Genomic DNA, 12,582 nt, shown 5'->3' with positions numbered 1-12,582 from the left:
GGGATGCTGTCGCTTGGCGGTGGTGCAGGGGGAGGTTGGGTTCGGTCGTTCTGGGGGTCTTCTCCAACTTTTCCGGCCGGTTTTCCCCGCCGCCCTGCCCCGGGGAGCTCGCTGGAGTCAGATCCCGAGTGAGGAGCACAAGGAATCCTTTCAGGCCGGCTCGGAGCTGCACATTCCGGCTCCCAGACCGAGCACTGAAATGCAGCCAGGAATCAGCTCCAGCTAATTTCCTCTGCTGAAAGCGATGGCGAGCTTGGCTGATAAGGCAGAGGCTTTCTTCCTCTGTTTTTTTTAATGAGGAAAGAATGTGTTTGTGTATCAAGGAAGAGCTGAGTGCAGTTTTTGTGACAGTTTTGAGAGTTGCAGGTTTTTAACGACACTGTGCTGTCTGTGTTTTCCTTTTTGCCTCTCCCAGCAGCAGTGGACATTTCCCTCAGAAGAGGTAAGGGGCTTTGCCTTTTTCTCAGGGTGTCAAATTGCCAAGAGAAACACAGGCTGTGCTAGAAATGAATTTTTTAATAGTGCTGTTGGAGTAAAAATCCTGCTCCTATTGTAATCCCTGTGCAAAATGTTAGCAAACTCCATTTCTGGCTATTTAACTGCTGAAAAATTCCAGTGTGAGAGGTGTTTAAACTCCCACTCCTCCAGTGACCAACATAAAAGGATAATGCAAAGCCAGCTATGATCCCATGGCAGGGTTTATAGTGACCTGTCCTTGCATTATCCATTTGTTCCAAGCACACCACAAGTGTTGCTGAATGTTTCCCTTCTGTAAAAACATGTAGGTTAGCAGATTGTGCCTGCAAAGAAATATTTACTGAGCAAAACAAAGCTGTTTGTTTCCACAGTCTAAATATTGGGACTGCTCTGCTGAAAAAAACCACCCGAGTGCATCATTTTGGATGATGTGTCTTTTCACTTTGATCTTCCCTCGGAACCAAAATAAGCTCTGCTGCTTCTGCATGAGACAGTCCTTGGCTTGTGACAGCCTGAAAACAGACATTGTTTACTCCCTGGGCGGGCAGAAACATTGCAGAGCTGGAAATTGGGCTGTGGGAACTCATCTTGTGATCCCCAGTACAGACGCTGGAAATGCAAGAGTTTGAGGTTGGATGTAAATCAGAAATTCTGCCCTGTGAGGGTGGGGAGGCCCTGCCTGGCCAGAGCAGTTGGGCATGTCCCATCCCTGGGAGTGCCCAAGGCTGGACTGGGCTTGGAGCAGCCTGGGATGGTGGGAGGTGTCCCCATGAGAGGGTTTTAAGGTCCTTTCCAACCCCAAATATTCTGGGATTCTGTGGCACTGCAATACCCATTGAACTATTGCATATTGATATATTATATCTATATTATATCTATATTGCATAGAGATATTATCTATTACATCTCTATATCTATATTGCATAGAGATATAATATGCAATATAGATATAAATTTATCTATATTGCATCTTTATATATCTACATTGCGCTGAGATATATATTATATATATAGCATACCTATATTATATTTATATTACGTATTGATATATATTATTTCATTTAGATATATATTGCATAAAAGATAAATTCTTGCTATCTCTGCTTGTATAAGGAAATTTCTAATTTTGACCATTTAACTCCTTAAAATAATGATTGTTTTAAAAGCCTCTTGGAACCCTCGCAAGGGAGCTTTGTTTTTTAAGAGGTTGCAGGTGCCAGCTTGCTCTGGCACAGTGTTTCTTTGGGAGGAGCTCACAGGATCTGCAAATCCCAGAAAAATCATGAGAAGAGCAGGGCATGAAAGGACCTAAACTTTGAGATTCAACAATAAAAATGTGGAGGTGCCATTTGCCAGCCCAGTAATACAAGAAGCTTTCACCTGTGTTGTGTTTTCCACATAAACAGCACAAAACTCATCCAAACTGATGGTTTATTTTAATTTTGGTGCCGTTTAGTGCCATTCCCGTGACAGTTTTCTCTTTCTCCCTGCAGGGCAGACGGTTTGCAGGCGTGGGACGCAGAAACCCTGCTACAAAATCGTTTATTTCCACGATGCCTCCCGCAGGACCAGCTACGAGGAAGCTCACCTGGCCTGCAGGGCTGACGGGGGACACTTGGTCAGCATCGAGAGCCCGGCGGAGCAGAGACTGATTGAATCCTTGATCAGGAGCCTCCTGGCCTCAGATGGAGACTTCTGGATAGGGCTCAGGAGGAGGAAGGAGGAGGGGGACAACAGCACTGAGTGTCACAGCTTCTACTCCTGGTCAGATGGGAGCTCATCCAAATTTCGGTGGGTACCTGGGAGTGGGACTGGCAGGGCCCTCAGGAATTCAGGATTTTGTCCAATAAATCCAGGCAGGGACGTCCCAGCTGTCACTTGTGCTCCTTCTGTGTTGTATTTTCTGAGAGCCCCGCTGTTGGGAGGAATGATGACTCTGACTCCATGTTCTCAGAAGGCTGAATTATTATTTTATGAGCTATGTTATATTAAAGAATGCTATACTAAACCATACTAAAGAATACAGGAAGGGTACAAACAGAAGGCTAAAAGATAATAATGAAAAACTCGTGACTCTCTTCTCAGAGTCTGACACAGCTCCAATTGGCCATTAAGTCAAAACAATCCACATGAAACCAATGAAACAATGTCCAACCACATTCCAAAACAGCAAAACACGGGAGAAGCAAATCAGATAATTATTGTTTTCATTTTTCTCTGAGGGCTTCTCAGCTTCCCAGGAGAAAAATCCTGGGCAAAGAGGATTTTTCAGAAAATGTGACTGGGATACTTCTGCACCCATCCCATCACCCTCCTGGTGCTGCTCCATGGGAGTGGCTGCTTTATGCTAATTTGATCATTTTGGGGGGCTAAAAGGAGGGGAAACAACAAGTGGTGTGGCCTTAAAATCTCTGATTAAGCAGCTACAAATGACCTGAAAGTTCCTACGCTGCAGATCCCATAAAGTTTATACCTGCTGTCCTGAAAATGAAAAAATTTATTCCCCTACTGAAGATTCCTGCACTGCAGATCCCATGAACTTTATACCTGATGTCTTGAATAATAAAAAATGTGATTCCTTTCCTGAGGGAATAATATTTTTTCCTGTGAGACAGCAAAATATTAGAGCTGCAGAATTTATTGCAGCCGTGGAAAACTAAAGTTTTCACAGCAATTTTTAGATTTCTGCCTCCTTGTCTAAGGAACCACAGGATTTGTTATAATTAAATTATAAAAGCAACAACATTGACACCAATTTGCATCCTTATATCAGACATGTAAAACCACCTTGAAATTTTGACCTTTTTGCTCTGGGAGCAGCCCATGAGGCATTTCAGTCACTCAGAAATGAACAAATAAAACCAGGTTTTAGCATTATTTGATATTTTCAAGTCTCTCCTGTGGCTCAGATGTTGGGGGTGGATAATGGGAAGCTGGAACCAGAATCTGCTGCTAAGAAACAGGCACAGCTTTCCTGCCTTCCATTGGTGAGACACTCTTCTTTCTGCTGAATGACAAAGCCAAGGAAAACACCAGGGGAGGAAAGAAGTGAGGGAGGAATAGAGCATTGGAATGGCTGGAAAAACTCCATTTAAAATGGGTGTTCTCCCGTGCTGAGTACCTCGGGATATCTGGAATTATTTATGTCCTATCCATAATTTTTGGCAGGCAGAACATTGCTCATTGCAGAATCAGTGGGGATTGAACAATTGGCAAAATCAGGGCACTTTTAGAGGTGTTTTCTGAGCTGCATAAAATATCTCCTCACCAACAGTGATATTACAGTGCTGCCTCCTTGCTGAGCACTGCCTGGAAAAGCAGCACAGGTAGCTGGTGGTGAGGTTTATTCTTAGAAAACAACAAAAAAAAGAAATTATCTGCAAGACTGTGGCGGTGCATTTCTGACAGAGGAAGCCAGGTTCTGCTTCAGATTTTTCATTTTTCTTCATTAAATAGGTGCCAAAATTCTGCAGGCGCTGAGGCTGAGAGAGCAACAATGATGATTTTTGCACAGGTTTAAAATTAAGTGTTAAAACTGAGTTCCTCTGCAAGGCTCAGTGAACTCAGGAGAACTTCGACTTTTTCTACACAATTGCAGCTCATTTTGAGTTACTTTAATGTTCAATAAATTACTTTGTCTATGACAAAATAGTGAATTCCAAACCTACATTCTTAAAGATGTACCCAGGGACCAGAACTGAATCCTCGTGTCTGGTTTATTCCATGCTTTCCATGCTCATTGCCACTACATTTAAGAAATAAATTTGTTTTAAAATAGTTATAAAAATCTGTTAATTGCACTAGCTAAGACCTTTTGGTAATGCTGACTGGGACAGGAAGGAGGGAAGGGAAATTGTGAGGAGCTCAGCCCTTTGCTCGCTGATATTTGTCAAACACCTGTCTTGCAGAGGTTGGAAAAATCTGAATTAAAAGAACAAATAACTGCATTTCATCCCTCCCATTTTCCATTTTCAGTGGAGGGAAATTTCCCTTCAGAGGGAATTTCCCTTCAGAGGGAAGGGCAGTTGTGAGGAGCTCAGCCCTTTGCTCGCTGATATTTGTCGAACGTGCTTGCGGAGTTTGAAAAAAATCTGAATTAAAAGAACAAATAACTGCATTTCATCCCTCCCATTTTCCCCAGTGGAGCTGCAGGCTGTGCCATAACCCCTCTAACTCTGCTTTTTTCCCCCCTCCAAGCCGCTGGCAGGTGGCCCTGAGGTGGTTTTTGTGTGTTTCCCCAGGAACTGGTACGTGGACGAGCCGTCGTGCGGGGCCGAGGTGTGCGTGGTGCTCTACCACCAACCCTCTGCCCCGCCCGGGGTGGGGGGCCCCTACATGTTCCAGTGGAACGATGACAGATGCACCATGAAAAACAACTTCATCTGCAAATATTCCCTGGGTAAGGAGGCTCTGTGGGGTTGCAGGGCCCCGGGAGGAGGAATGAGGAGCGCGGTGGCCGAATACGGAAATTATAGAGGGGCTTGAGAGGTGGCCTGCAAGCCAAGCTGAATTAATAGAATAAATAACAATTGATGATTAAATAACGATTGATGATTAAATAATAATTGATGATTTTTGAGTGTATCCACAGCAAGGAAGGAGACAAGGCTGGGAACAGGTTAGGAAAGATACATGAATATTTTTGTAAACTGGACTATGTGCATCAGTAGATGTGTATGCGTGCCTTATTAAATTTCTGTTAAACTCACAATTTTACACAGCAATTGTGTAAAACTTACAGAAATTTCTCTAAGTTATACAGAAATTCTGTTTTACAGAATTTACAAAATTTCTGTAAGTTTACAGAAGTTCTGTGAACTTACAGAATTTTCTGTAAAACTTACCAATTACATTGGTAAGTTTTACAGAAAATTGTTAATTGCTTTGCACCAATGAATATAATAAGTTATTGTGGTACAGTTAATGATTTAAGATCAGGCTTTGTTAAGAGTATAGAAGCTGGGGAACACTCAGAATAAAAACTTTTTCTCCTTAGATATTGAGTGTGTGTGTGTGTGTCACATCCAACCTAACAGGGACAGGAAACCCTCCCTCAGTTTTTAATTAATGCAGCAAATGAGGAAAAAATCCCAGTGTCTGTAGCTGCTTGTGGTTGGCATAAATTCCCTGGGGGTTTTTATGAGGGGTTTGAGGTCTCAGATCGGGGGAGAACACAGAAGAACAGTGCTCAGGTTGGAAATTGTGTGTTTCACTCATGGGGAAATTCTGCATTTCTCTTTTCTTCCAGAGAAGCCAACAAGAGCTCCAATAGACAATTCCCGAAGAGGTGAGTTGGACATTGCTGTTTGGGAATTAAAAAAAAAAATTATTGAAATATTTTAATCATTAATTATTTCAATGATTAATTATTTAATTATTTTTTTTTTTAAATTATTTCCGCTGCTGGCTTGCAATGGAAATACTCTGCCATTCATTGCCAAAGACACCCAAAAAGAATCTCCCCTGCAGTTTGCACTTCCCCTGTGCTGTTCCATGCTCCATCCTGCAGGGAAAACCCTGCTGCAGGTGATGCAGAGTTGGGTGATGCTGCAGGGATTGAAGTGCAATATCCCAGTGCACCTCAAACATCTTTGCAGCTCCCAGCCTCTTCAATCTCCTCACAGCCTCACATTTTTTTATTAAAAAAAAAAAAAAATCTGCAGAATTAATGAAGCTGCTTCTTTCCAGCTGTGGCAACAGAGCCCTGGAAGCCAAAATTCCCAGAGGAACGCTGGAGGAAAGGTGCCAATGGAACAGCTGGGAGAGCCAAAGGTAAATTCTGCTCTCAAAACCTCATTTCAAGTGTTTGGCTCAAAATGTGGAAGGCTGAATATAGAAAGCAACCTCTGGAAAAAAAACTTCCTGCAAGTGTTTCCCATGACAGAATAAGGAGGTTGCTCTGGAGGTAAAAATGTTCAAAATCCAAAGCTGTGCCAAGTATTTTGGGTGTGAAAAAACCACTTTTATTATTTATTTATTGTGAATTATATTATATTTATTGTGAGTGTTATATAATGAATATTATGTTATTGTTGTTAATTTTCTTATTATATTTATTGTGTGTTATATAATGAATATTATATTATCATTGTGAATTTTATTATTATATTTATTTTGAATGTTATATAATGAATATTATATTATTATTGTGAATTTTATTATTATGTTTATTGTGAATGTTATATAATTAATATTATTATTGTGAATTTATTATTATATTTATTGTGAATGTTTTGTTTGTACACCTGTGATTAACCATGAAAAATTTGCAATTTCTTCTCATGACCCTGCTTCATTTTTACCCCCAGAACCTGTTCAGGGCCTTGCCTTCATCCTTATTTCCAGCGTTCCTGTGCTGCTTCTCCTGCTGGCCATCACAGGCATCTCCTGCTTTTGGCTGCTCATGAAGAGGTGAGTGGCATTTTTCTGTTCTTTCTGAATGAGCAGTGACACCTTGTCCTGTTCACAGCTAATTTCACCGTCCTGTAAAAAGCTCTGACAGGAGTGTTTGCAGCCAAAGAAATGCTGAAAAACTGGGGTTGGTGCTCCAGGCTGAGTTAATTGGAAATAAAACTCTAAGTAAATCACATTATGTTCTTTTCTTGCATTCACAGACATAGCAGGCAGGGAAAAATATCACCAAGATTACAGTTTTGATGTGTTAACCCTTCTACTTTTTTATTAAAGTTTTGAATTTCAGAAGTTCCCCTTCAAAAGCAAAAAGAAATGCAGCAATGGAAATAAAAGAATAAGAATTTGGAGCAGAGAATGTTTAGCAATGTCCTCTCCTTGCTTTCCCTGTGTGCACAGCAGCTTGGGGAGGAATGCTGGCTGGGATTTGGGAATGTCAGGAGGAGTTTTGTTGCCCCAGCATCTGCAGGTCCTGGCCTGGGATTTCCCAGGAGAGCCAGCTGGAATAAGGAATGTCCTGAGCCCAGCTTTGCTCAAAGCCCATCACCAAATCGCTGTCAGAGCTCTGCTTTGTGTTTTCCTCTGTGCTGTTTTTGTGGTTTTTCCTTTTTGCCCTCCTAAGGAGACAGGAGCTGCTGGATGTGGGCCTCAGCAGGTCCTGCCCTGGGATTTCCCAGGAGAGCAGCCTGGATTGGAATAAGGAATGTCCTGAGCCCAGCTTGGCTTAAAGCCCATCACCAAATCGCTGTCAGAGCTCTGCTGTTGGTTTGTGTTTTCCTCTGTGCTATTTCATGGGTTTTTTTTCCCTTTTGCCCTCCTCAGGAGACAGGAGCTGCTGGATGTGGCCCCGAAGGGTGACAGGACGTGGCTGCCCCAGCCCGGCAGGGACAGCCCCAGGCTGGACATCTCCAGGGTGATCCACAAGCAGTCTGAAGCTGACCTGGCTGGGGCCAGGCCTGGCACAAAGAATTCCTCCTTCCGTGCCCAGGAGGGGCTGCAGAGCCCCTGCAGGGACCCCCAGGACACCTCCAGCAGGGGCTGGGTGACGCTGGCCAGCACGGAGAGCGGCTTTGTCACCAACGACATCTACGAGCTCTGCGGGGACCGTGTGGGCAGGAGCAAGGAGTCCACCTGGGTGGACAATGAGATTTATGGATATTGAGGGAATGGACCCAAAAAAAACCCACTGGAATTTGGATTTTGGGTGTCAACGTGACTTTTCTTGCCCTCTCTATGCACTTGTTCAATAATGGGGTATTACTGTAGGACACAAAATAAAACAACGTGTGGTGGTGTTCGCAGGAGTCCCAGGACAAGGGAAGAGATGAAAATCTTGACTCCATGTTTCAGAAGCCTTTATAAGATATACTATATTAAAAGAAAATTATATACTAAAACTATACTAAAAGAATAGAAGAAAGGATTTCATCAGAAGGCTTGAAAGGAGTAGAAAAGAATGATAATAAAATCCTGTGACTCACACAGAGTCCGAGCCAGCTGGACTGTGATTGGCCATGAATTAGAAACAACCACATAAGACCAATCACAGAGGCACCTGTTGCATTCCACAGCAGCAGATAACCATTGTTTACATTTCGTTCCTGAGGTCTCTCAGGAGAAAGGATCCCAGCAAAAGGATTTTTCAAAAAATACGTGACAACAACGTGGACACGCGACTCTCCAAGGTAAAAAAGAGAGAAGTTTCATTTCTGACTCCAACATTTATAGATTTCCAAAAGTGACAGTGGGTTGGAGGGTGAAAGTGACACCTCTCAATGATACTGGACAAACCAGCAGCCCATCAAATTTCTCCTCCTCCGTAGAAGAATGCAAAACAATCAGTTATTTCCATAAAGTGTGTGAGAAAGTTCATTGCAAGAATGTAAACATCAGAAGGCTCAGAAAAACTTTAAAAAATCAGGGTGACAATGGTGTGTGTGTGGTATTGTCCTGGTTTTGCATTGTGCCCTTATTCTTCTATTTTCTGCAAGAATAGGGGTTTTTAAAGATCCAAACTGAAAGGAATGTACAGACTTTGCTTTGCGCCAAGGCCCCAGGAATGGCTCGTTAACACCCCCCATTCCTTTTTGTACCAAAGATATGCCTTGAAACTGAAGGACAATCCAAAATCCTTATTTATTTATAGACCTCCTCCTCAAAGGTGCTAAAAGTTCCCTGTAGTGTGTGATGGAGCTTCCCTGGAGATGCTGAACATGGCAGGTTGGGCAAGGAATCCCTTGGTTTGCTTTGCTTGCGTGTGTGACTTTCACTGTGCCTATTAAATTTCTTTATCTCAACCCATGAGTTTGCTCATTTTTCCTCCTCTAATTCCCTCCCTCATTCTGCTGGAAGGGGCAGAGACCAAGAAGTGGAAGGGGAATGGCCAAGCAACCAAAGAGTGCCCGGCAGGAACACAAATATTTCACACCTTTTGTTCTGCAGGGGATTTTCTGGCTCCAGGAGAGCAACATTGCTGCAGGCCAAGACTATGAAGCACCTAAAATGTGTTTTGGTTGCCTGAAAATTTGCTGTTCTCCATTGCATGTCAATAAATAAATAGGAAAATGAAAAAAAATCAATTCATAAGCTGGAGGAAACAAAGGTTTGGCAGAAAGGTGTTTTAAATGTGGCTGAAACAACAACAGAACTGAGTGCAGGCATAGCCATGGATCTCTTCTGCCAAAATAGGCAGGAAGAAGTTTCCAGATCTCTGAGCTGTTGCTGACTGCTGCAAACACTGAAATATTTCAGTTGTCACAGCTGCTTCTCACTTCCTAAATGTCCCAGGTGCTGTGGCTGCAGTGTCACAGCGGCGGTTCCTCCACCAGGACATGGGGCAAATAAAGCCCTGAAAGGAGAAATCCCTTTAAAAAAGAAATAATCTTCTATCTGTTTTGAAAGCAGCATGGAGTGGGCAACAATTTCTCCTGAAAAACAGGAGAGTGGTCAGGGCTGGGCACTCACAGTATCTGGAGTTTCTAATGCAGTAATTAATGCAAATCAAGCAAAATTCCGTCCCCTTTTAATCTTGTATTCTTGGCCTTCTTGTTTTGTTTTGGTTTTTTGTTTTTTTTCTTTTTGGCAGCTATTAAGCATCTTTTAGGCACTGAAAAAGACGAAACTGAGGGGGAGAACTTGTCAGATGCTGGAGCTCAGCTGTGTAAAGCCAAATTTTGGCAGCCAAATGTGCGATCCGACCTCTTGAGCCGCCCGTTGGGCTCGGGCAGTGACCTGAGTGTGCTGGGCGTTATTAAAGCGGGGAAATTTTATAAAGTCGTATAAATTTTATAAGTTTGACCCCTCCTTTGGGGCATCCCAGCTGCGGGAGGATGCGCGGGAGCAGCGACCACACGAGGGCATGTGCGCTCCACGTTGCGTCCTGGAAAATCCGCTCAGCCCGGTTTGGGAGGGGTTTGGATCCCTTTCCTTGGAGCAGAGCAAAAACCATCAGCCTCCGCTGAAAGCTGCCCCGCAGAGGATGTTTTTTTGTGGGTGAAGTTCCTCTCGCTGCGTTTTTAAGCCCTGTTCTTGCGACCTGAACTTTCCAGCTTTGTGGTGGGGTTTCTGCAGAAGTTTTCTCTTCCGAGCACCAAAATCTGGCTTAATCGTTCATTTTCATTAATCTGGCTTAATCATTCAAATCTGGCTTAATCGATCAATCATTCACCCTCACCAGGATGAGCCTTGAAAGTGGGCAGGAAGCAAATAAATGTTTGCAGGCTAAAAAACTTCATTTAGGATGACGTGACTGAGAAGGAGTATTAGGTAACATTCTGTAGGAAAAAAAAAAAAGTAACTTTTGACACGCCGAGTTTGGATTTGAAGAAGAGGTGAAAGAGGAGTGAAATTTGGCAAGTGGCAGCTGGGGATGACACCATTTGCTATTCAAAGAGGATTCTGGAAGGCTCTCTCACGTAGCCATCAATCACTGAAAGGGTGGATGTCTGACTAACCCCAGCCATCAGTTACTCACTGCCAGAACTTCGGCAGGGGATAAATAGAGCAGCAGCAGCTCCCTGCTTCTCCATGGCAGCCCGAGCCAGCAGCGTCATCCCCAAATGTCACTGCTTGGAGGAATCTCATCAGCAGTGAAGGACAAGCATTAATTTCTGCACAGAGACCTTCAGTTCCCTCTGCAGAACAGTCATCGCTGCTTGACACTCAACAAAAGTAACTTTTCACAAGGATGAGGCAGCTTTACGTGTAAAACCTGCCTAAAAAGGGAAAGAATGACACAACTTTGTTCCTTGCATTCTTCCACTCTTTTTTTCTTTTTTGTTTTTTTTTTTGTGTCCACTCTGTGTGTTCATCAAGCTCTGTGGCTGATTCAACAGGCACGTGCTGTGCCATCAGCTTTGGGATGGGCCTGGTTTAGTCAGGGGAACGAAAAGATTCCAGGGGTGATTCCTGGTCCCCAAATGTCAGGAAGGTACCAGTCCTCCGGCCTGGGATGGAGCAGGGGAGAGGGAGGGAGAGGCATGAACTCAGAGAGCAAAGATTGCTGAAACAAACAGGGAATTTGAAAACGTAAGTGCATCTTTTAAACGCTCACTCAGTAAGTGCATCCTTTAAATGCACACTTACATCCTAAAGCAGAATCAGTGGACTCAGCCCTGAAAAGGAAATTCAGCACTGAAAAGGAAATTCAGCAGAAAGGGCCTTAAATTTCTTCACGCATTCTCAGCTCTGATGGTCCTCAGACCATTTCAGGTCAAAGGGACCAACAGAGCTTCCGAATCTGCCTTTCCAAATGTGCAGGAAATAAAACAGCAGAATAACTCCCTGAGAAGGGACCTGCAAGAATCACCCTGTGCATCTGCCTGGCCACCTCAGGACATCACAAAAGTCATTTAAGGGCTTTATTCAAACACCCCTGAGACACTGCCAGGCTTGGGCCACTGACCGCCTCCCTGGGAAGCTTTGAGCACTCTCTTGGTACAGAAATGCTCCATAACCTCCAGTCTGGACCTCTCCTGACACAGCTTTGAGCCATCCCCAAGTGTGCTGTCACTGGGAGAAGGGCTCAGCACCTTCCTCTGCACATCCCCTCCTCAGGAAGCTGCAGAGAGCCTGAGGTTGTTCCTCTTCATCCAAAAACGAGCTGGGTGTGCTCGGCTCACAGAAGGCTGAGGGGATGTCACCAAGGTGTATAAACAGCTCCAGAGGGTGTCAGAGGATGGGGACAGGCTCCGTTCGGTGTGACAGGATGAGGAGTAACAGCCAGAAATTAAAAAAAAGCCCAAGTTCCACCCCAAAACGGGTCAGAACATCCCACGGAGGCTGGCTGGAGACACCCGAGGCACCCGGCCGAGGGCGCGGAACCGGGAGATGCCAGCGCGGAGGGGTCGCTGCGGTGGCTTCCGAGCCGTGGGACACAGCGCGGGTGTCGCGGCTGCCACCGCCGGGCACTGGCACTGTCCCAGCGCGGTGTCCCGGTGTCCCTGTGCCGGTATCACTGTCCCCGTCTCCGGTGCCCCGGTGTCCCGGGTGTCCGGGTGTCCCGGTGTCCCGGTGTCACTGTCCCCGTCCCCGGTGTCCCGGTGTCACTGCCCCTGTCCCTGTCCCGGGTGTCCCGGGGTCCCGGTGTCCGGGTGTCCCGAGTGTCCGGGTGTCCCGGGTGTGCCGGGTGTGCCGGGTGTCACGGTCCCTGTCCCTGTCCCGGGTGTCCCGGGTGTCCCGGGTGTCACTGTCCCC

General features: G+C 44.8%; 1 protein-coding gene across 1 annotated transcript; it reads left to right on the top strand.

The window, feature by feature from the left end:
- Positions 1-244: 244 nt before the first annotated feature.
- LAYN (layilin) lies at positions 245-8,254 on the top strand. The gene is made up of 8 exons (XM_031062487.1): positions 245-251; positions 416-442; positions 1,971-2,268; positions 4,719-4,876; positions 5,726-5,764; positions 6,166-6,249; positions 6,786-6,888; positions 7,711-8,254. Exons 1-8 carry the CDS (start codon positions 245-247, stop codon positions 8,048-8,050), a joined length of 1,056 nt encoding a protein of 351 aa, XP_030918347.1. The 3' UTR covers positions 8,051-8,254.
- Positions 8,255-12,582: the final 4,328 nt, after the last annotated feature.

This window comes from Geospiza fortis, unplaced genomic scaffold (genome assembly GCF_000277835.1).
Source record: "Geospiza fortis unplaced genomic scaffold, GeoFor_1.0 scaffold37, whole genome shotgun sequence".
NCBI classification, from domain to species: Eukaryota; Metazoa; Chordata; class Aves; order Passeriformes; family Thraupidae; genus Geospiza; species Geospiza fortis.
The sequence above is the reverse complement of the archived record's forward strand: the minus strand, read 5'-3'. Positions and strand labels throughout refer to the sequence as shown.